Source organism: Pistacia vera, unplaced genomic scaffold, assembly GCF_008641045.1.
Source record: "Pistacia vera cultivar Batoury unplaced genomic scaffold, PisVer_v2 Contig344, whole genome shotgun sequence".
NCBI classification, from domain to species: Eukaryota; Viridiplantae; Streptophyta; class Magnoliopsida; order Sapindales; family Anacardiaceae; genus Pistacia; species Pistacia vera.
In genome coordinates, this window is record NW_022196162.1 from 2,402,786 (window position 1) to 2,426,577 (window position 23,792).

The following is a 23,792-nucleotide window of genomic DNA, read 5'->3' on the forward strand; positions in this document are numbered from 1 at the left end:
TCCCCCCCCCCCCCCCCCCCCCCCCCCCCTGAAGAGTCAACTTGTCCTCAAGGTGGAATTGAGGGAATTGTAGGTGGATGGTGTCATGCACCTCCTAGATAGCTTCAGGTAGCATGATGTTTTGCTAGGAGCTAATCTTGGTCTATGTGTAGTGAGACGATTTATTGGTGTTAATCACAATACTACACATTGTCGGTATGATGAGGAGCCTACGGGTCACACACATAGATGATAATTTAAGAATCAGTTTATGCAAGGGGCGTTTTCGTATTTTTGGATGAAAGGGTATTTTGGTAATCTCACAGTGCAATTAAATTTGTTAAGGTTGTTGCCTATATTTAATTTGATATTAAAATTAAATAAGTGAGATTATATTTAAATATATGTACACATATATTTAAATGGATCATTATTATTATTATTAATAAATGTTAAAGTATTTCTATAAATACATTAATTGAGTTTAATTGGAAATAATAATAATTATAATTAAAATATCATGATTGGGAGTGTTTGGATATGGGGGATGTTTAGGTTGAAGCCCAAGTCTGATTGTTTATAGTACTGCAGATTTTGATTTAACATATAAACTGTATAATTTGTGCCCTGATCTTGGTTCAATGGGAACAATCTGTGCTTTACAATTTTTGTTTTTTGCTGCCATGAGTTTGATCATTTCCTTACAGTATGCAAGTTGTAGAGGTCCATTTATGGACTTAAATAAGCTTCAAGGAGCTGGAACATTCGTTTTGATGAAGCCATAAAAGAATTCAGTTTTATCAAGAACGAAGAAAACCCTTGTGTTTACAAGAAAGTAAGTGGGAGCGCAATGACATTCTTGGTGTTGTATGTCGACGAAATACTTCTCATCAAGAATGATATACCGAACTTACAGTTGGTAAAGACTTGGTTATCCAAGTGCTTCTCCATGAAGGACTTAGGAGAAGCAGCCTACATCCTCAGAAAAAACATCTACCTTGATAGATTGCGTAAGTTGTTTGGCCTAAGTCAGAGTACGTATATTCATGAGCCTCAAACTCTTGCGCGACCTCTGAACTCTACAACCTCATATACGCCCACTAAAAGAGCATAGTCATCAGAGAGAAAAGCTACACAAAAAGCCTGAGAACAAGTAAGAAAAGCGAAACCACAAAGGAGCTATAGCCTAGTGGATTCAGAAAAAGAAAATAAAAGTGAAGGATGAACTCCCAAAACCAGAAAATGCCTGTATTTATAGGGGAAAAAGTGCTACAATGTTGCTTTGATATCCTCAAAATGACTGCAGCCCCTGATGCTTCGGGAAGTGGGATGGCAAATCAAGTCGTGTCTCATTAAATGCAATGCCAAAAAACTTTCGAATACCTGAAAAGTCGAAGGCAAACGAAAAGGCTGCAAAAGAAGGAGAAGACTTGATGAGGCAGAATCAATGGGATTAGATCGCAAAAGACTTAGTTTTCCAAGCACGCCTCGACTTTAGAAAACTAGGGGGCAGATGTTGTGCGGCAAAAATCCCAACTCAGAACAAGACTGGAAGCCCGGGGCATGCCCTAGCACAGAGTGAGAATCAAGCCCGAGAAGTAGGGATGGGCACGCATTTGCCCTAGCCCCATGGGGATCCGAACCAACCCGATCCGAATGGGGTGGGGAATCCTTGAAAATATCAGGGATAGGGTTGGGGATGGGCCTCAAAGAAATCACGCCCCGACCCGTCAACCCGGCCCCCGTGGAGCCCCGTCTCGCCTACCTTCTTTTATTGAGAATTTTATGTTTTTTTTTTTTCCTTTGCGAGATTGTATATAATATTAGAGTTTAAATCATGGTATTAACTTTTAAGTAATGTATCTAAATTTATGATATTTGCTTTTATAATATTTTCTAATGTTTGTATTAAATTTATAGAAAAAATAATTTAAATGAGGAAGTCTAATAATTAAATATATGTATTATTACTTTGTGAATTTTACAAAATAATAATACATGTTCCAAAAATAAATTTGATTAGAATATTACAATTTACCAACCAATATAAGAATATACACAATTGCCTAACAACTTACAAATTACACATTCAATTATCATTGTAATTAATTAATCGAAAATTATAAATCCCCCCACACGCCGGGGGGGTGGGTAGGGTGGGTGGGGGGGATTTCCCCACGAAGCCCCGTTCATCAGGTCCGGCCAAGACGGGGATGGGATGGGAGTGATGCCATCTCCATGAGTCGGGGACAGTCATGAGAATTGTCCCTATCACCGGGGACAATCATGGGAGTGGATATCAAGGACAGAGATGGGAAACCGGGCCCATGCCCATCCCTATCGGGAAGTAGAGAAACTCAATAAAGAGCGTGAGCATCCAACCTAAGCAAAGCACAAGCACAACGTGTGATGGGGTGAGACCCACCAGACGAAAATATCTTCCCCATGCGGACTAATCATCTCACCATGTATACTTTGCATGCAGCGACCAGCAACACACGGCAGGACACAATTTACATGTGTTCTCCATGCACCTCAACCAATAGAAGACTTGCACAAATACCTATTGGCACAAAGGACATCATCATGAGCTACGACGTAAGAGCGTGTAAGCCTCCGGTCGTCGCACAATACCGACATCATGGCTGACGTACTTGATAATTCGTGGATTATACCGTTTTGATTAGACTTTTTAATCGGATTTCAGATACTTTTTAGTTCATTTTGACCTAAATTGCTACTTAATTCTTTATATTTTGTGTTTCAGGCTAAAATGGATATTTTATACAAACAATGAGCGAATTGGAGTTTTTGGACTCAGAAGTGAGCAGATCTGAGAAGTTGGGAAAGTTCTGAAGCAGAATGGAACACTGTGAAGCTTGTTTACATGAGAAGAGTGTCGAAGATAGAAGATTCACGCAAAGAAACAAGCGGAGGGCAATTCTGTAAATTCAGAATTCCACATGAAGGTTCGCCGCGGTGAAGAGAGTTACGCACGAGGGTTGAGTTCACTTCCTCGTCACGGCAAAGTCTGCGAATTTCAAAACACACAGTTTCATTTTACGCATTTTTCCTAGGTTTTTGGGTTAGGTATAAAAGAGAAACTTAGTCATTTTTATAGGGGGTTCGTTTTTCTTAGAGATATCAGCTTTTTACATTTTCTTAGATTGTTTTTGGGCGAACTTTGAATTCAAAGGGTGAAGATTCGAGATTAAACCAGTGGATTTGTCATTTGGGGAGATTTTCTTGTCTTTTCTCCTATTTCTATTATGTTGAACTTTAGATTTTTCATTTCTCTTATTTGTATTGTTGATTTAGCCATGAACTAACCTATTTTGGGTTAGGGTTTTAATGTAGTTCGGATTCTAATGGGTTAGAGAGTTGATGATTATTAATTTCATATGATTTTGCTTGATTGTGTGATTATTCTGTATTTATTGTTTTTATGTGATGAACATGATGAGATTGAGAGATAATTCATGTTAAGCTTCTTGGGTAATCACCATGGTAGTATTAAATGCTAGAGATAGATTTAAGAATCAATGAATCAATATAAGATTCTTGTGCTTAATGAACTATGAACTATTAGTCTTCATTTTGTTAGGTGCGAAAGTTTAATAGGAAAGAGTAAGGAAATATAGCCTGAGAAGGTATATTTTATACCTTAGTGAGTTCGATTTACAATCAATGCATGTGAATATGGAATTAGTATAATCCCTAGGTTTAACCTAGAGAGTCCGAATGAAGTCAAAACTCTACCCGTTTGTTTGAATTGATTTTATCCGTGTTTTAATTCTTGCTTCATAATTAGTTTGAATAGTTATAAATTTTGGTTTAGTTTAGTTTAAAATTCTTCCATAAATCCAAACCATTCGATTGCTCTAACTTGAAAACAGTAGAAAAACTTAGTGCTTAGCAACCAATCCTCGTGGGAACGATACTCACTCATCACTTTATTACTTATACGATTAGTATACTCTCTACATATTGCATGTTGTAGTTAACACGCATGAGTACTAGTCATCATAGTACTTACATACCTTCTCTCTATATAAAAGCTATCATGGCCAAGAGAGGAAGAGAGACACATGAAAAAGGGACAAAAAGAAAGAAATAGAGAAAAATAGGAGAATAGATTTCAATTCAAAAAAGGGAAGAAGAGAGAGGAATTCCAAAGGCTTTCTCTCTGATCCCAAGGTCTTCGGCCGTCTAGTAGGCTGGGATACGTTTTTTGATTACCGGAAAACTCATCTTATTGTATCCCCAAACACATGCAGTCAAATAACATAACAGTGGACGTAGGCCTTATTCCTTTTCCAGCCAAACCACTTTAAAAATGTTGGAACTTCTCTCCAGCTCCCCCACTGTCGACCGAGAGGCATATTATTGCCTTCGCCAGTCATAGCACGCAAGACGGGTCCCATACACTGGTTCCCAAGAACCACGCACCTATCTTGCTCGATTCTCCCAAGAGTCAATCGAGTATCTCAGGTAAGTGTGTTTCTTCATCTCAGCACTTTAGCCGATGCGAAAAATTGCATCAACACTCTCCAAATGAAGAAATGAGAACAGGCAAAAATTAACAGCAATGCTATTGTACCAATAACACAGTATGAGCTAGTAATAATAATTTTTATAAGAATTGAGGGAGATTTGGCCCTACCAGACTAGTTTCATTTCATATTCGGCAAAAAATTTCTAACCCTAGGATTTTGAAACCAAAGGGATGAGCTATGCCAGTAACGTTACTAAGCCAGTAGGGGAAGATGAGTCGAAGAAATGATGGAGAGAGTCGAGATCGTACCTATGTAAAAGTTGCAGCGAGAGTTCTGTACATTGTTGGAGTTGGAGAAGAAAGGACGACGAATTGGAAGTTGTTAGAATGAAGTGGAAGGAAGAGATAAGGAGAGGGGGTCAATTAATCAATGATTTGTCTGGAGATTTTTTTATATTTTTTTCCCCTTTATTTGTGTTATGGTGGTTGTCGTGTGTGTATATATATATATATATATATATAGATTTATAAGGAAGTATATCAGTTGGCTTTTTGGAACCATTAATGAGAACGGAAAGTCTGTTAAAGTGACTTAAATAAGCTGTGAATGTGTACCATACCAACCAAAGTAATAGGTAGGAGCTGCCACGTCACTCTATGATAGAAGTAATATGGCTATCATCAACTTGACAGATNAGAGAGAGAGAGAGAGAGAGAGAGAGAGAGAGAGAGAGAGAGAGAGAGAGTAGAACCTCTCTATAGTGATACTCTATATAAGAATAAATATATATATATATATAGTAGAACCTCTCTATAGTGATACTCTATATAAGAATAACCTCCATGTAGTCATAAAAAATTCTGGTCCCAACTTAGGCCAGTTATAAATAAGAATAAATTTTGTAATAAGTTATAGTTTTCTTAAGTCTCATCTTAAGGAACTTGCTTCTACATACTAATAATTTTATGTATATTATAAAAATATATATGTTACATTACATTAAATGTTTAAGATGAAATAAAATATTTATCTAAAGTTGTTTGAGAAAATTATTTATGTTTTAAAGTTGTTATCATATCTTTTATCTTGCGGGTACATAATAAGTCACCAACATGGACGCCTTCTTGCTGATGTCAAAATATTTCTAACTGTATGTTTAGAGCTTCTTGGCACAAAACTTTTAATATTTCCGTACTATATTTATCCTCAGGATTATCTCATTCATTTTGTTGTCTAATTCCAGTAATGATTTCTTCTTCAGTTAAAGCATATATGATTTGTTACTTATTTGGATGATTAAGGAAGATATTAATATCAATTTGATTAGTGTAGTGAAGTTATCAAATCTGATCACTCAATTTTGTAATGACTTTTTGATATCCATTTCCATACTATCATAATGCTACTAAAACAATGAATTGAAATCCTAATACTACTAAAACATGAATTATAAAATAAGAAACCAAAACAATACTTTTTTAATCAAAACAATAATTATTGTAACTACACCTCTATTAAATTGTCAAATCTGATCTTTAGTGAAGTTGTCAAATCTGATCTCTAGTGAAGTTGTCAAATCTGATCACTCAATTTTGTAATGACTTTTTGATATCTATTTCCATACTATCATAATACTACTAAAACAATTAATTGAAATTCTAATACTACTAAAACTTGAATTATAAAATAAGAAACCAAAGCAATAATTTTTTAATCAAAACAATAATTATTATAACTACACCTCTATTAAGTTATAACATCCTCATAATAATAAATTTAGTTGGTCCTAACATTATGATTATAGAGAGGTTCTACTATATATATAACAAAAAAATTATTTGATTACCTTTTTCTTTAAGAGTAAAAATGAAAAAAAAAAAAATCAATTTCTAATTGAATTTATCTCTCATTAGATTTTTGGATAATAATACCTTTATCATAATTTATACTTTAACTCTTCTCCATTTTCCCCTACACTACCTCTAAACAAATTAAAATTCTTATTAATAATATAAGTTTTACTCATTCAATCTTTTCAAAGCACAAAGCCAAAATTCTAACACTTTTGTGTGTTTAAATTTTTAAGCTTCTTTTTTTCCAAATATATATAGGTGTTTATTTAGTTCGTCTGTCTTTAGTTTTAATTTAACCGTTAATTATTATTATTTTTTCCAAGAAACACTATGATTAAGTTAAAAGAAATAAAAATAAAAAAAATCGATTTTGGGTCTAATCTAAAAAAAATTAATAAACTAATGCACTGTTGAAGGAGCTCCTGACTTATGCACCTCACAAGTCACAATGAAGCACATCTTAGTAAATAACTCTTAACATAATGACTTCATATAAAGTGTCAAAGCAGCCTTTCTATTTAAAAGACCATTTGCACATAATTGAATTTTTAGCTTATTTGTATGCAACTCTAAAGATGTAACTTGTTCACTTTGTACAGCTTAAAATATCTACAATCATTTCAAGCTTCGAATTCCATGGGCAATAGAAGCCTTTAGTAACTCACTGATATGCCATCACAATTATAATGATAGTATTAAAAGGGTAATACTGCTGCTTACAAGTAAGAAGAGCCAGGATAAGTTCATCCGACAAAATTTCCCAGACTTCTCTGTTGTTTGAACAATTGATGCCAAAAAAACACTCAACAACATATCTACAAATAGCCTCAGTAGAGCAAAGAACCCAAAAATTATGCATATAACAAATACTATGATGCCCTTTTTTCGCAAAGATACTTGATTCTCCATAACCTGTTCAACCTTCAACCTGCAAAGTAATAGTGATAGTCAGCAATTACGTCTCAAAGCCACACACCAAGATAAATAGCTAAGGTTGAAAAGTTATAATTATGCATTCAATTCTAAACTACTACCAATGGAATAAATAGGTATTTCGGTGTATTTCCCGAGATATCTAAAGGACCTCTCATCTTCTAACAGTAGATTTTGAATACTATGATACAGTGCAAATCACACATTTTATTGAATACTACATTTACACTTTTCACTAGATTTCCAAGTTTAGAATCTTCACCTCTAGAAATCTATTTATTGCTTACAAGCAAACTTTCATCACACGATTAAAATACTTCTCAATTGAGTAAAAAAAGAAAAAAAAATAAAAGGAAGGAATATATTAGAAGTCCATGTATCATATATCCCATCACACTTCCAGTCGTCCAAAGATATGCCTAAAATTTATATTGAACTCTAGTAAACTCCAGAAATTTTTGTTATTTCCTAAAGTGCACAGCATGCTTATTATTTTATTAAGGACATTCAGGGAAAATGTCGTAAAGGCATGAAAGGAACCTGAGAACGACATTGTCTCTAAGTAAAGTTTCCGATTGCATGGAAACAAGGTATTTCCAAGAACTAAGATCATCAATATGTTTAGCCTGCAAAGGGCAAGAAAACATAAAATAAGGAAATATAAGCACTGATAGAGGAAAGAAATTCACATACAATAGCCTCTTGGCTTTCGAAGAGATTCCTTATGTCTGATCTGATCTTCTCCAAAAGTTTGTCTTTCCCTCCTATATCTTCGTCAAACTCTTTAAATATATCACTATATCTTAAATTTAATTCTTCCAGGTATCGTTCCAAAACAGATAACTTTAAGTCCAGCGAACGTACTTTCTGCATCAGTATTTTAAGAACAGTATCTGCAGGCAACCTGCCAACTTGATGGCGAATTTCTTCAACTGGATCAGGCACAGTATTTTTCTTCATTTCATGCTTCACATCTAAGTTTTCTCCCGAAGAGTCATATTCCAGTTCTTTGTACAGATTTCGATAAAGATCATCACTCTGCAAGGACTCCTGTGGAGAGGATGGCGGTTTACGGTGAGCAGTCCCTTCATCAGGTATGAACACATCATCTTGAACAGAGATCAAATTCTCCAGTGTTCGTTCAATAGCATCCACTCCATAAACTTCAATAACACTCAATGTACAGTAAAATTCTGAGCCATAATGGCTCAGAAGGTTCAACTTCAGATATCCATTTCGGCTCTTCAAGAGGAAATCTCTGTGCAAGTTTCACATTTGCAGCAGTAAAACTTCTGTGCAAGTTTCACATTTCACAAGTGTTAATTAATGCTCCCCTTTCCCATATGCAATCAATGTTCACTGCCTCACATAAAGAAAATGTAATTACTATATCAATCCATTCCTTAACTTTCCATGTTTCAAAGATTTATAATATGATAATGATAACCTTCATTTCATGTATTTTATTCATATTGAATTTGATTTTATGAGAAGCTATCAAATTTACAATGATGCATCACATATACATATGGAGCTAAAACAGAGAGGCATAATGCATCAATTACTTCAATGGTATACACACAACACATACATATCAAAACTTAAAAGCCAAACAGCTCATGCATGAACTATAAAACAGTAATCCAAACAAAAACACTTGATCAGCATATTAATTTAACAGCAAAGGCGTTTTCCCCGAATAAATTCATATTTGATTTCTTTCGATCAAAAGCTATCCAATCTTTGACAACGCACGTCCAATACATATGAAGCTACAAAAAGGCAGGCATAATGCATCAAACACTCAACTACATAAGCAACTATTCATTCAAACAAGAAAGCACAAATCAAATACAAAATTCATCACTCAAAGCTTAAAATACACAAAACTTGATCACACTATTACCTCTATAACCATCACCACGACTGATCCACAAGCTCAAAAGCAAGACAAGTCCCCACAAAACAAAAACCAACGACAAAGAAACCTGGTAAACCCGATTCCATTTCCTTCCACTGCTCGCCTTTTCCACAGCTCTCCTATCAAGAAGAGCTCTACTTGATCTCTGCATTGCACATCAATTCTATTCACTGCCACACCCAAAGCACCAAACTTAAAAATTAAATTACCAAGATTGATAAAGGGTGTTTTTGCAAAATTCTAAAAGTGTGTTCTTCAAGAGACCTCTAGATGATCGCAGCATTGCATAAACACACAATTTAAACAAAGACTGATAAAGGGTGTTTTTGCAAATTTTAAAAAGTGTGCTCTGCGAAAGAGCTTAAGATGATCTCTGCATTGCACATCAATCTTATTCACTGCCAAACCCAATAAACCAAATCTTTAAAACTAAACAACAAATATCGATAAGGGAGTTTTTTGCAAAATTCTAAAAGCGTGTTCTTCAATAAAGAATAACTCACCTTAACAGCAAAGCAATGTCTACTCTCTTTTTTTGCCTTCTCCTGTTTGATGCTGAGATGACTCAAACTAACGCAAATCCAAAACGACCCATTCGGGATTTAACAATCTTCATCAATAAATCAACGGATTGGATCCATTACTGAATTAATATTAAAAAAGAAAACAGTATAAAAAAATAAAAACATAAAAACATGAAAAATCACCTGGAACTTGAACAAGTTGTAGCGTTTGAGTGTAGTTTCTTTTTACGTTAATGGGAACGTTCGAGACTAGCATGAAAACGGCGTAGTTTAAGGCGCTTATCCGGGTTCTTGTCCTGTGGCTTTATGGGTTTCTTCGGCGATTTAAAATTCATTCTCTCTCTATTGCTCTCTCTTTTGTAATTCACTGTTTTTGTTTTTGTTTTTGTTCTCGTTTTGTGGTTCAACTTCCGTGCCGTCGGTGTTTGAAAATAAGTGATTTCCTAGCTATTTTTTTACATCAATATTTATAAATAAATCTTACACAGATTTTAATACTAAGTGAAATAAAAATAAATAAATAAATATAAGAGTGAAATAAAAAGGCAAACTCATTATATTTCTCTTTCATTCATTTTTTGTCACATCACTTTATATAGAAATTTTTATAAATTTTTTTTATAAGTGTAACATTACTTTTTATACTAAAAAATAGAAAGTGAAATTGAAAAGAAGATTTGAGGGTTTATGTGTTTGAAAGCAAATCATATGGGGTGCATCAAAGGGGTTTTTTTTATAGAACTTTCATGAATTGAGATTTGAGATCTAGAGATTTCTTTAATTTGAAAATAATATTAAATGTATAAATTCTTATATACGAATTTATTGGTGAGGTCTATAAATTCTACAAAGAAATTTTACAAAGATCTCCATACAAAGTGATGTGGCAAAAAATGAATGAAACTCTTTCATTCATTTTTTGCCACCTCACTTTATATGAAAATCTTTGTAAGCATAGTATTATTGAAGAATTTATTGGTGAGGTGGGTCAGCATCTAGGAATGGCGAAGGTCTGAAAAATGGATCACCTTGAAGCGTAAATGTAAGATGACAAAGGTCTAAAAGTCAAGTCATCTCGAAACTTAAATATAAGATCTTTCATTCATTTTTTGTCACATCACTTTCTATGGAAATCTTTGTAAGTATAATATTATTGAAGAATTTATTGGTGAGGTGGGTCAGCATCTAGGAATGGCGAAGGTCTGAAAAATGGATCACCTTGAAGCGTAAATGTAAGATGACAAACGTCTAAAAGTCAAGTCACCTCGAAACTTAAATATAAGATTAATCATACAAAAGTGATGTTAAATAAGTAGAAGAGTGAAGTTATGTTATAACTTTGAAAAAAAAAAAGAATTTATAAAATTTTAATCATAATTCTATAAGATGAATAAAAAATAAAATTTAAAATAAAGTACTTTTGGTGGGTTTTGAGATATGTTTTTTACACAAGAAAGTGGAGATGATGAACAGAGATTAAGAAGTATGAGTTTGAAAAAATTTAAAATCATATGGGATTTGGTATAAACATTATGATGAGTGAAAATTTAAGGAAAATCAATAAATAAAAGTAAGGGTGGGAGAAATAGTCCAGAAACCAAATCGAATCGAAAAGCTAGTCCAAAACTGGACCGAAAATCCCTTTTTTTTATTAACCGATTCGGTTTTCGGTTTGTGAAATTCGAAAAACTGACTCGATTTGAGAGTTTTCCCAAACCGGTTAACCAATACCGATTTTTACCCTAGCCCTAACCCTAGGTATATAAACAAAACCAAAATGTGTTTTATTGTTTTTTGGCTTTTGCAAAATCTCCATCTCCAGACTCTATTTCCAACGTCTCCCACCACCAAACTCCATTACTCCTAACCCATCCATCTGTCTCATCACTCATCAGCATTTGTCATCACTGTCAACCATTCTCACCAGCGAACGGCGATAACCTCCAGTGACCACCACACAACCACCCAACAATGACCACAGCTCTAGTTCCTTGAACCACGAACATCATTGACCACGGCTCAAGTTCCACTTCCACAAACAACGAATGGCGACGACCACGACTCCAGTCCACTTCCACAAACAACGAACAGCGACAACCACGGCTCCAGTTCCACTTCCACGAACGACGATCGGCGACAACGACGAGCCCACAACCAGTAGTCCACTGCCGATTCAGATCTTCAATCCTCAACTGCTCCACGACCAGTAGTCCACCACTCCATTGCCGATTCAGCAAGGTAATGCATCTCTAATTATGTTGAATGTTGATTTATCTGTATGTGAGACACTGAGATGAATAAATAATTGATTTTCGATCTCACCATTACTAGTATTCTTAATCAAGAGACTATTATGTTGTTCATTTGAGTAATGTAAAAGTATAAATATACTTGCATCCACGATTTTTTTATGTCACTGAAATTTAGATTATGGTGTCTTTTTTTTTTCTTCAAAGCATTGGTTGAATTCAATTCATTTAGTTACTAATTTTGAAGGTTTTGTATGCTCCCTTAGTCCCTTGTGTAAAATCTGTGTTGAGTTTGTATTATGTTGCTCCAGGATCGTGTTCATATCATTTTGGATATGAAGCTTTGATAAGTATAGAACTTTGATTCTAGGTTATTTATATTATTTTTGAAGAAGACCCTTTTGAATTGCAGTAGTGGGTGGTGAAACTTCAATTAATACTGTTATGCCTGAAAAAGTAGGGTTAACGCAAGACCCAGTCAGCATAAAAAGTCAGAGCTTAGGTAGGTCTGCAGCCATTCAAAGGCAGCCACGTCACACAATGGCATGAACGGCACGCTCCTGTCAGGGCAGTGGGTGCGCGTCAGACCAGCCAAGAGCTAGAATGATTCCACGTGTCTAATCCCTGCACCAAATCGCGTAAATCGCTCTAGAAGGTGGGCAATGGGACATAAAGGAGGATTTGCACGGATAATCCCACCAACTCACAAATTTAGTAATCATAACCTTAATCCATCCCACTATAAATTGAGAGCTCCTCTCTCATTTGAGGGATTAGCTAATCTCTCTAAAGAAAAATAGCATTCTCTCTCTCGTGTAATCATTTGTAAGTCAGTCCGCTGAACACGACTTGGCCATTATTATTAATACAAAATCAGTGGACGTAGGATTTGCTTCTTTGAGCATCTGAACCACTTTAAACACTGTTCTCTATTGCTTTTACTCTCACTCTCTCATCCACGTGTGTCTTCTGGGCTAGCTCAACATTTCACACGTGCGTTTAGTTAGTGTCAAAATCACGCATCAACAGTTTGGCGCTAGAAGGAAGGCTTGATTTAGTATTCATCCTTAATCAGGAGAATCTCTAACTTACTGGTCCTACAACAGCAAATGGCTCACCGACTTAAACCTGAGCGAACCAATCAAGGTGTTGAGGAGATTTCCCAAGTATAGGAGGACACCTCTCTCGAGGTACCTTCGGTTCCGCAAAATGTCATGAGAGATATTCCTTCAAGTTCATAACTTGACCCGACCATCAGAAGCTACCTGGAGAGGTTCGACAATACTCTCCAGACGGTCAACCAAAGGTTGGACCGTTTGGATTGGGGCATGCCACCCAAATCAAATGAGGTGGTGCAACTGCTAAAAACGTCTATAGGTCGCACAAAAGCGCGGCAAAGGGCGATAGCCTGTGTCGCGAGCACTGTAGTGCGCCGAAGGAACGGTAAGCAAGTGGTGAAAAACGGGCCTAAAGGCTCCAAAGGGCCGACGAACACCGACCACGTCCCGAGTAGAATACCTGTGGCGTTAAGACTCGGTGAAAGGTCACAGCCTGAGCTGTCCCATGCCATGTCGCATGCGCACCCCCATAAAAGTGTTGGGCGGGGCGATTCTTATCACCGCCAGAAAAACGATCCTGATCGTCATCGTGCGAGAGGTTCCCACACTTCGCAGGGCAGTTCGTACCACCGCGGAGGTCGTGAAAATTCTCCGCACCATTCATCGCCATCACACGACTGTAGCCAGCGTGTGTCGAGAGCGGCCGGAACTGCCGGCCGAGGCGAAGAGGAATCTGACCTCCGGACTTTCCTCAATCGCAATCGGGAGGGACGAACTCGTATTGGCGAAAGCAATCCCCAAATAGCTCCACTGCCTCAGATTGAGGAGCTACAGCAAGCTCTAGATCAGCTAAAAGCTCAACAAAATGAGCAAGGGTAGGTTGCATCAGCGTCTCCCTTTTCTCCGACAGTGTTAGCTGCCCCACTCCCATCAAGATTTAAAATGCCCGATATGCGAGCGTTCGATGGAAATTCTGATCCATAGGATCACTTGTATGAATTCAATGACCTGATGGAGCTTCACCAGGTTTCAGATTTGGTAAAGTGCCATTATTTGGCAGTAACTCTAACCTCCTATGCCAAACGGTGGTTCAAGTCGCTCCCAGCGGGATCGATTAGTTCGTGGCCTCAAATGAGCGCGACGTTCCTAAGGCATTTCCAAGCAAACTGAAAGTTCTCAATTCCTTTAAGCTACCTCAGCAATATAAGGCAAGAAAGGGACAAATCCCTCCAGTCTTACATCGATCGATTCCACCGAGAACTTAATAAAGTAGCTCACACTCCCAAAGAGTCTGTTCGGACTCTCATCATAGCGGGAGTTCGCCCACAAACCAACCTGTGGAAAGAGTTACAGGTTGAGGATGATGTTTCCCTCACCCGCTTTTATAACCTTGCGGAGAAGTACCTCCATATTGAAAATTTCGTTGCGGTGCTCCATCGCTGCGACCCCGGTGCTTCAGGTAGTGCGCCTGGTCATGGGGAAAGTAGGAGAGTTAATCGCAGATGGGCTACTGATGATCAACGAAAAGGAAAGAAACCGCGCTATGAGCCCAAAAAGTTTTATGCTCCAATTCCTCGTCGCAATCAAGACAGAAATCAGTATACACCTTTGAATGCGTCTATATCGGCTATTCTGGACAAGTCGGAAGAGGCCAGCCTGCTCGGAGAGCCTGAGACCATGAAAAATCCCCCATCAGCCAGAAATAGTAAAAAATACCGTCGCTTTCATCGGATAATGGGCATCACACCGATGAGTGCCGAGCTCTCAAACAGGCAATCGAAGACCTCATCAAGCAGGGGCATTTCAAGGAATATATTGATGACTCCACTCCCGCATAAGAGAAAAATCAAGAGAAACCAGGAAAGAAGCGTCATGATCGCAAGGGTATATGCAGCGTCAATTTGATCTTTAGGGGACCGCACCTCGCGGGGAACTCGCGAGGTGCCCAGGAAAGATATACTCACGTAGCCCATCACGATCCCATCAGTGTGATGAGCACGACGCAGCGACCACAAAAGGTTCGCAGGGAGGAGAAAATTACCTTCTCTGAAAAGGATGCAATTAGATTGCATCATCCCCACGATGATGCTCTTGTGATCACACCCCTGATAGGGTGTCATAACGTCCACAGAATGTTGGTGGACAACGAAAGTGCTGTGAACATCCTGTTCCAGATAGCTTTTGAAAGAATAAACTTGGACGAGGCCGACTTGAAGCCCGCCTCGATCCCTCTATATGGTTTTACAGGGGACCACCTGATCCCCAAAAGAACGATCTTGCTTCCAGTCACGTTGGGTGACTTTGACGAAGTGACCAAGGTAACTGAATTCTTGGTAGTAGATTACCCATCCACTTTTAATGGTATTGTTAGTGTATATTAGTGTATGCCCTAGAAACCATTCGTGTTATCGGTTTCAGAGCATTTTGTCTTGTATATATATATATCATAAATAATAGAAGAAAGAGTTCTTCAATTCATATATGTAAATTGCTTCCTTTATTCAGTCATGCATTTAAAATAAAGTATGTATATGAATTGTCCAGATGATTCATTTAATCGGTAAATAATTACGAAAAGGGTTCCCTACGGAAGCAATATAAATTTGGGCAACTATATTGACAGTAGGCATACCGGATGCTTCGAAAGATATCATGAGTTGATAAGTACGGATGACGACGATAGTCGTCACTGGGGCATTGGTATGGATTAACGGTTGGGTGAACTGTTTTTCGAATGTGACCGAATAACGACAAATCACTTGGAAAAGCATGTAGTCAATGATTTAGTTTGGTTATATAGTGCACGATGTAGTCCTTTGACCTGAGACATTGTAGTCGGATCGGATATGGATGCGTATGGTCATACGGTGTATAAGTACGAGACTAATCATGTTTCGTACAATAAAGCTTTGGTCATGGTTGTTCATATGCGGAAATGAACGATGGTCAAGAGGGGATCCATTGACTCGGAAATATAGGATCGGGAGTACCGCTGACTCATCCGGATTCGAGTTCCTAGACGAACATCGAGAAAGTCAGAAAACTGAATCTCTGGCCAGAGTCTATTATTAGTCATACAAAGTAAGTTTGTGATGACGATGTCCGGATATATTGATCGACAATTTGATAGAAGATCGGTTTAGGATTTTGACGTTCCATGAACATACTCGATTAGGATATCTCAATGGAGGGACTTTACCTGCATGGTACGTATGATCCGAAATGGGTTTGATGAAGTATTTCTTCATCGTGGTTTAGGGACTATGACACATTGCTAGATGTTTACCATAGTCGTTGGGCCTCCGGACAGGTTTCTGGATCATCCAGAACCGGCTCACGGCTAATCCACGGTGGACCTATGGCACACCAATAGCCTTGGGAAGTTAGAGAAGGATGGAGAGAGAAATGATTATCCGAGAGGGCTAGCACCTTCCGAGGGTAATACGGGATTTCTATAGTAATAGTACATAGAAATCATTTGTGACATTTAAGGGTAAAATGGTAAGCAAATATTTAATTATTATCTTAAAGTGTAAGATTAATGAGATGAACAAAAATAACTTTTAATAGTTAAAGGGTAAAAAGGGGTAAATTTTTGGGTTGTTAATGTAAACTAGTTTAGTTTACATGGGCCCTTGAATAATATTGATTATTCAAAGGGTAGCATATTAAATTCGTGGGGTCCCTTTATAAAATAAGATTTTATTGGGCTTGGAAGTGAAAAATAAATAATTGCAATATTGCCCAAGTATATATAAGTGCAAAAGGTTGCATTTTTGTTCATTCTTGACTAGTTCACAAAAACACAAACCAAAACTCTCTCTCAAACCCAAGGCCACTCTCTAATCTCTCAAAGTGGTGTTAAAGTGTGGAGGTTTCATCCTTTTGAAGCTAATCTTCATCAATCCAAAGCAAAGGAGTAGGTATAATCTCTTTTCCAAGCTTTGTTTGAAAACTGATTTTAGAATCCATGCTTTCATGCTTTCATTCTCCATCTCCACCACTCTTCATGCATACTGATTCTTACAGGTATCCTAGGGTGACCTCTACTGAGAAACTTCAAGGCGGTCACTTTAATATACCATCTGAAGATGAAGTTCCCCACCCTGATGGGGATAGGGGAAGTCAGCAGATCTCAGCGCGCATCTCACGACTGTTATTTGAAAGCAGTATAGATGGCATGCAAAGGGAAAGGTATCTCGCACGGCATTCCCTAACAGGCGATGGCAATCAGCTAGATCGAGCCACAGCCTGGCCCAGTCGAGGATAATATGGATCCTTATATTCAGGAATGCCCTTCTAGTGGGCCAGTTGAGGATCTGTCTGAAGTATCGATCGACTAGAGCGAGCCGAGCAAAGTGTTAAGGATTGGGAGCAATCTCAACCCCTAGCTCACCACCGAACTGACCAGCTTCCTTAGAGAGAATATCGATGTGTTTGCATGGTCGCATGCAGATATGGTCGGGATCAGCCTAGATATTATTTGTCATGCATTGAACATCGACAGTAAAGCTAAGCCGGTTCGCCAAAAGAGAAGAGCGATGGATCCGGAACGATACGCCACCTTGAAACTTGAGGTAGATAATCTTCTTCGAAATGGATCCATCCGAGAAGCGCTCTATCTGACCTGGGTTACCAAAACGGTTCTAGTAAAGAAGCCCAACGACAAATGGCGGACTTGTATCGACTTCACCGACCTCAGTAAGGCATGCCCAAAAGATAGCTTTCCCTATGCCCAGAATCGACCAGCTCGTGGATGCCACCTCTAAGCACGAGTTGCTGAGTTTTATGGACACGTACTCGGGATACAATCAAATTCTGATGTACACGCCGGACGAAGAGCATACATCCTTTGTTACAGATCGGGGGCTGTACTGCTACAAAGAGTTATGCCCTTCGGCCTTAAGAACGCTGGCACAACTTACCAACGGTTGGTTAACCAAATGTTCTCCGAACAGATCAGAAAATCGATGGAGGTCTATGAAAATGACATGCTGGTCAAGTCGCATGTCGCTTCAGATCACATAGCACATCTCGCTGAGATGTTCGACATCCTCTGGCAATACAGAATAAAGCTAAACCCCCTCAAGTGCTCATTCGAAGTATCCTCGGGAAAATTCCTAGGGTACATGGTTAACCAACGGGGAATAGAGATTAACCTCGAGAAAATCCAAGCTCTCCTCGATATGAAAAGCCCAACCAACAAAAAGCAGGTCATGGGCCTCAATGGGCGAATAGCGGCACTAAGTCGCTTCATATCGAGGGCGACAAATCGCTGCTTGCCTTTTTTCAATGTTCTAAGGGCCAATAAAAAGTTTGAGTGGACTTCCAAGTGCGAACAGGCATTCCAGAATATTAAAGAACACCTCAGGAAGCCACCTCTCCTGTCTAAGCCTCTCCCGCAAGCAATCCTCCTCTTGTATTTGTCCGTTTCTCAGTTCGCGGTTAGTGCAGCCTTGGTTCGGGAGGAGAACAGGGTCCAATGGCCAGTGTATTACACAAGCAAGCGTCTGTTGGATGCCAAGATGCGGTATCCGAAAATGAAACGGTTAGCCTATGCCCTGCTGATTGCTTCCAGAAAATTACGACCCTACTTCCACGCCCATACGATCCATGTAATGACCAATTACTCGCTCAAGCAGGTCCTCCAGAAGCCGGAGGCGTCGGGTAAATTATTTAAATGGGCCATGGAATTAAGTCAGTTTGATCTAAAGTACAGACCGAAATCAACTATCAAAGGGCAGGTTGTTGCCGACTTCATATCAGAATTCTCATATCATCCGACGAATGAGTCGGAGCAACAGCCCAGCGAAGTCATTCAGGAAACTACTCAAAATCTATCGACCTGGAGCCTCTACGTCGATGGATCATCGAACAGAAAGAGGGCTGAGACTGGTCTTCTCCTTTTGAGTCTCGAAGGGGCTTGCATTCATGGCATTCTCCGGTTCGGTTTTAAGGCAACCAATAATGAGGCCGAGTATAAAGCTCTGCTCGCTGGACTGCGATTGGCCAGAGAAATAGGTGCAACCACGATCAGCATCCACAGCGACTCCATGCTAGTCGTCAACAAGATTTTGGGAGAGTACCAAGCCAAGGAAGAAAATATGATCAGCTATCTGAAGAAAGCTAAGGCTGCACTCGAGCCGTCCAAGCACTTTACGATCACACAGATTCCTAGAGATAGCAACTTTGTGGCAGATGCCTTGACAAGGATAGCCTCGTCATTAGACTCAGATGCACCGGAGAGCATTCCTGTTCGATTCATCGGGACCCCTAGTATCAGCCTAATGGAACAGGACATGAATGTAACAGAATTAGATTCCTGGGTGACCCTTATCATTCAGTATCTCGGGGACGGGACCTTGCCTGACGACAAGGTCGAGGTAAGGACTCTGCGAACAAGATCTGCTTATTACACCCTCATCGGAGACCAGTTGTACAGGCGAGGGTTTAGTGCCCCTCTCCTCCGATGTGTAACTAGCAAAGAAGCAGATTACATCATGAGGGAGATACATGAAGGGATCTGCGGTAATCACACCGCCGCACGATCTCTCGCCAACAAAGTTGTTCGTCAAGAGTACTACTAGCCCCTAATCCAAGAAGACGCCTACAACTTTGTCAAAAGGTATGACAAGTGCCAACGGTTCGATAACATACTGCGAGCTCCTTCCTACCAGTTGATAACCATGACCAGCCCCTGGCCATTCTCCATATGGGGAATCGATCTCATCGGTCCCATGCCAGTTAGTAAAGAGAGAGTAAAGTATGCCGTGGTCGCGGTGGTTAACTTCACCAAGTGGGTCGAAGCAGAACCATTAGCCACGATCACAACTAGAAAGCTCAAGGACTTCGTCTTCAAGAACATTGTGTGCCGCTATGGGATTCCTCATACTCTTATCTCGGACAATGGTAAACAATTCGACAACGAGGAGTTCAAACAGTTTTGCGACGAGTTGGGTATTCATAAAAAATTTGCCTCAGTCGCAAGGCCGCAAGCAAATGGTCAAGTTGAAGCTGTTAACAAAACCATCAAGCACACTCTGAAGGCAAAACTTGGCGCAGCCAAAGGGAATTGGGCCGACGACCTCCCCAAAGTCCTATGGGCATACAGGACAACTCCGAGAAACTCTACCTCAGAAACCTCTTTTTCGCTAGCATATGGCTGCGAAGCGATGATCCCTGTGGAGGTAGGAACCGATTCACTTCGGAGCGACCTATACAACGAAGCCGACAATGAAGCGCTTATACGGGCAAGTCTGGACCTAGTCGAAGAACATTGCAGCAAGGCTCAGCTAAAAATAGCAGCCTATCAGCAGTGCGCGAAGAGGTTCTTCGACTCTAAGGTCAGAAGAAGAGACTTCCAAGTCGACGACCTTGTTTTGAAGGAAGTTCTTCTCGGTAATAGAGAACCAAGTATGGGGGTTTTAGGACCGAACTGGGAAGGTCCATACCGTATCGCCAAAATGATAAGACCGGGGACTTATCATCTCAAAAGGCTGAATGGTTCTGAAGTACCCCGAGCTTGGAATGCTGAGCATCTTCGACCATATTATCAGTAATTCCGAACTCAGTCTTTCCTTGTAAAGATTTTATTTCTCGCAATCTTTGTAAATAACAAGTGTATTATCCTATTGTAATATCTTTCCACATGTAATTTTGCTCGCACAGACGTGTTGTAATCATGTTCGCATAGACTTGTTCTAATGTTATAAACGGTTAGAATGCAATCTCATATATAACATGGGGTACAGAAATTGTAAGTGCTCGAGAGATTAAGAAAGATGCATTTCATTAATAAGTACAGCGAACAAGATCCCAAAAATAAATTATAATTATCGGCCCAGATCCCTAACTCCTAGAGGCCCGACCTCGTCATCTTAGGGCTGGTCGCCATCCGCCTGGTCGGCTGTGGGCTTCTTCGGGGCGTATCCCGAAGCATCTTCCTGATCAAATCCTTGGGCGGCTCCGCTGCTTCCTCATCGTCGAGCCGTGCCATGGATATGAGAGTTTCCCGCCAATCCTCCGGGAGGTCGGACATATCAATCTCCGGATTCTTCGACCGCAAGGCATAAATGGACTTAATCGCCCATTCAACAACCTTTGTCTCGATCTCCACCGCTTGGCTCTGCATCTCTTCGGTCAGTGAAGTAACTTCCCTGACTTGCTTGGAGTTCGGCCTCGAGAGCCTGCCTTTGCTTCTCTGAGGCCTCCTTCTCCTGCTCTACTTGGAAGGCCAGCTGAGAGGTCGTTTTGAGCTCCTGGTATTTCTCGTCGATCTCCCTAGAGAGCCTGGCTATAGTCCTCTGGAGTTCCTTTATCTCCTCCTTGTGTTTCTCGAGCTCGGTCTTTTGAAAATCCACCATACGAAGAGCCGCATTCCTTTTGCTCAGGTACTGGTTCGCCAATTCAGTGGATAGCTCCTTTTCTACTTTGGCGGCTTCCAGGTCCCGCTTGACCCACGCATTCTCTTCCTTCAACGCGACCTCTCCCACAGCAGCTCCCAACCGAACCTTTTGTAATGATAGTTGCATAGAGAGCAGAGCTTGCGAACAAGAAGAATAATGACAGTTTCCTACCAAAAATGAAAAGGTAAAGTCCTCACTGAGGACAGTTCGTTTTACCTTGCTTATGTGCTGGATTGATGTGGACATCAGGTCCACATGGTTGGAACCCACGAACTCTTCAAATACTTTCGCGAGTCTGCACTCCAATAGGGCAAAGACCGCCAGTTGCAAATGATCCGACAGTTGTCCCATCGAGTCCAACACTGGAGTGTCCTTGCAAGTGCCCCTGGCAGGGGTGTCGCCCACTGGTTCCTTACCTGACCTCTTTCCAGTACCCGCGACCTCGCTTTGACCTGCTCGAGATGCTCCCGAAGCAGTGGGAATGCCTGGCTGCGACCTCCCGGGCTGAACGCCTAGATCCTCTGGTTCGGACTTTGACTCTTCGACTCGAATTTTTTGCCTCTTCCTAGGTCGCTGGGCCATTGTCTTTTGCTTCGGGCGAGCAGCCAAAGGCTGGGAAGTGCCCATAGGTCGGACTTGGGTGCCCGTCGAAGGTTGGGAAGTCTCAGTAGGACACGCCGAAGCACCCGATGTTGCCCTTTGGCCGGGGGACCATTGGGAGCAACTTCGGTCGTCCTAGCAGTCCTCGCTCGAGGGAAAGTAAACTGCCTGCGTCGTGGCAACCTTGGCACCTTCGGAGGCATGGTTGCTGCATGTGAACGTCGTTAGTAAAAATAGTTCATTGCGCAATCGAAAAAGACCCAATTAACGCAACTTACTCTGTGGGGGCTCTAAGGTCGCGTCTACGTTGAAGAAACCGTATCTACGCAGATTTGCGGTTGTCACGAGCAGCCTTGCGTCGCGACTCGCTTCGGGTAGGAAACCGAAAGCTACGATTCTGTCTGGGTCTGCGAGTAGCTCTAAACTGGTCGTCTTGTTAACTACCAGAAAAATAAACAGATCGTTAGCAAAAGAAACAGAGTCAATAAATTCGTTAAGGGAAAGGAACCTACTCGGGTCCTGGAAGCGGCAAAGGTTGTCGTAAAGAAATAAGAAAAACTTCGTTTCGTAGGCCCTCGCGTTACTAGGGTAACTATGTATCCCTGCTGCTATAGTAGGTCGCCTGGACAAGTAGTAGGAATCCTTGTCCTTACTCTTTTTTAGGATATACGAGCAACCGAGCTCTACCGCAGTTAGCTCACCCAATCCGTCCTCATGACACGCGATGTACATGGCAACGGCAATCATGTACGTGTTCGGCATGAGTTACATCGGCGCGATCCCGAAATGATCCAGGACCGACCTGACAAAAGGGTGGAAAGGGATCAACCCCTCACCCTTGAAGATTTCCTCGGAGATCGCGGCCAACCCACGCGGCGGATACCGAGCTATGCGCGTCCTATCACAGAAGACATCCACGCAGATAGCGTATTGGTCTATCACCCTTTCGAGCTCATCCTCAGTAAGTACCGAGAAGATCTCTATAATGGGGCTCGCAAGAACATCCTGCGTAGACGAACTGGTCCCTTCCTCGGATCTGGTCGTTGAGGGGTCCATTCTACTACAGTTTGCAAAAGCGACAAGCAGGGAATCTTTTAGCCCTCGTACACTATTTCGTACAATGACGTGGAGGAAAGCAAACACTTCCCTTCCTAAATCCCAGAAAAACCCTAACAGAATATTTCGAGCCGCCATTCATGGCTCGAACCCAACAAGAACATTTCGTCTCCGATCAATTACCGGCAGACTGATATCGTTTATCAACTATTGGGAGTAAGAAATAAAAACAGAAAGCGATCCTTACCTCTTGGAATATGAAGACGAATCTTTCTGCTTCGAATAACAGATACGCGCTGGTTTGGAAGGCAAAGAATCCAAGTTTTCAAAAGTCTCATGCTCTCTCTGAAAAGATGAGTATGGTGACATTGCCTGAAATGAGCCTGGGTTTTATAGCAAAAGGATTGGCGCTTGGTTTTCCTGAAATCAAACGACGTTTGGGCGAAAAAATGTATCTCATCATTGATCGTGACTACGTGTCGCAGATCCGCAAGGAATGGTGATCGTCACGCTCCAAGAAAACCAAATCGTCGTCCTTCTCCGTTGAAAAACTCAAGCAACGGCACGTTCTCATTCCGTATTAAATGCACCCCAATCTGCATTTAATGCTCCGATAGGGGATATCATTTCAGCATATCATGCATTTAATGTGCATGGCTGGCATTAATTGCGCACAGGACACGTCTGTCATAGCAGAAGGCATTTCATTAAATGTATC

At 40.3% G+C, this 23,792-nt stretch overlaps 1 protein-coding gene and 1 long non-coding RNA gene across 2 annotated transcripts; both read right to left on the bottom strand.

Moving 5' to 3' along the window:
- Positions 1-6,885: 6,885 nt before the first annotated feature.
- Positions 6,886-8,549, bottom strand: LOC116138846 (SUN domain-containing protein 4-like; the record flags this gene model as incomplete). Its single annotated transcript, XM_031424505.1, is given in 4 exon segments — positions 6,886-7,256; positions 7,802-7,887; positions 7,955-8,492; positions 8,494-8,549. Coding segments are annotated over 4 exon segments (927 nt in total), but the record flags the coding sequence as incomplete, so codon positions are not given.
- An 81-nt stretch (positions 8,550-8,630) lies between these two features.
- LOC116138895 lies at positions 8,631-10,082 on the bottom strand. The gene is made up of 4 exons (XR_004129351.1): positions 9,890-10,082; positions 9,686-9,792; positions 9,168-9,352; positions 8,631-9,033 (listed from the first exon to the last, which is right to left on the bottom strand). It is a non-coding gene; the product is annotated as an uncharacterized LOC116138895 (long non-coding RNA).
- Positions 10,083-23,792: the final 13,710 nt, after the last annotated feature.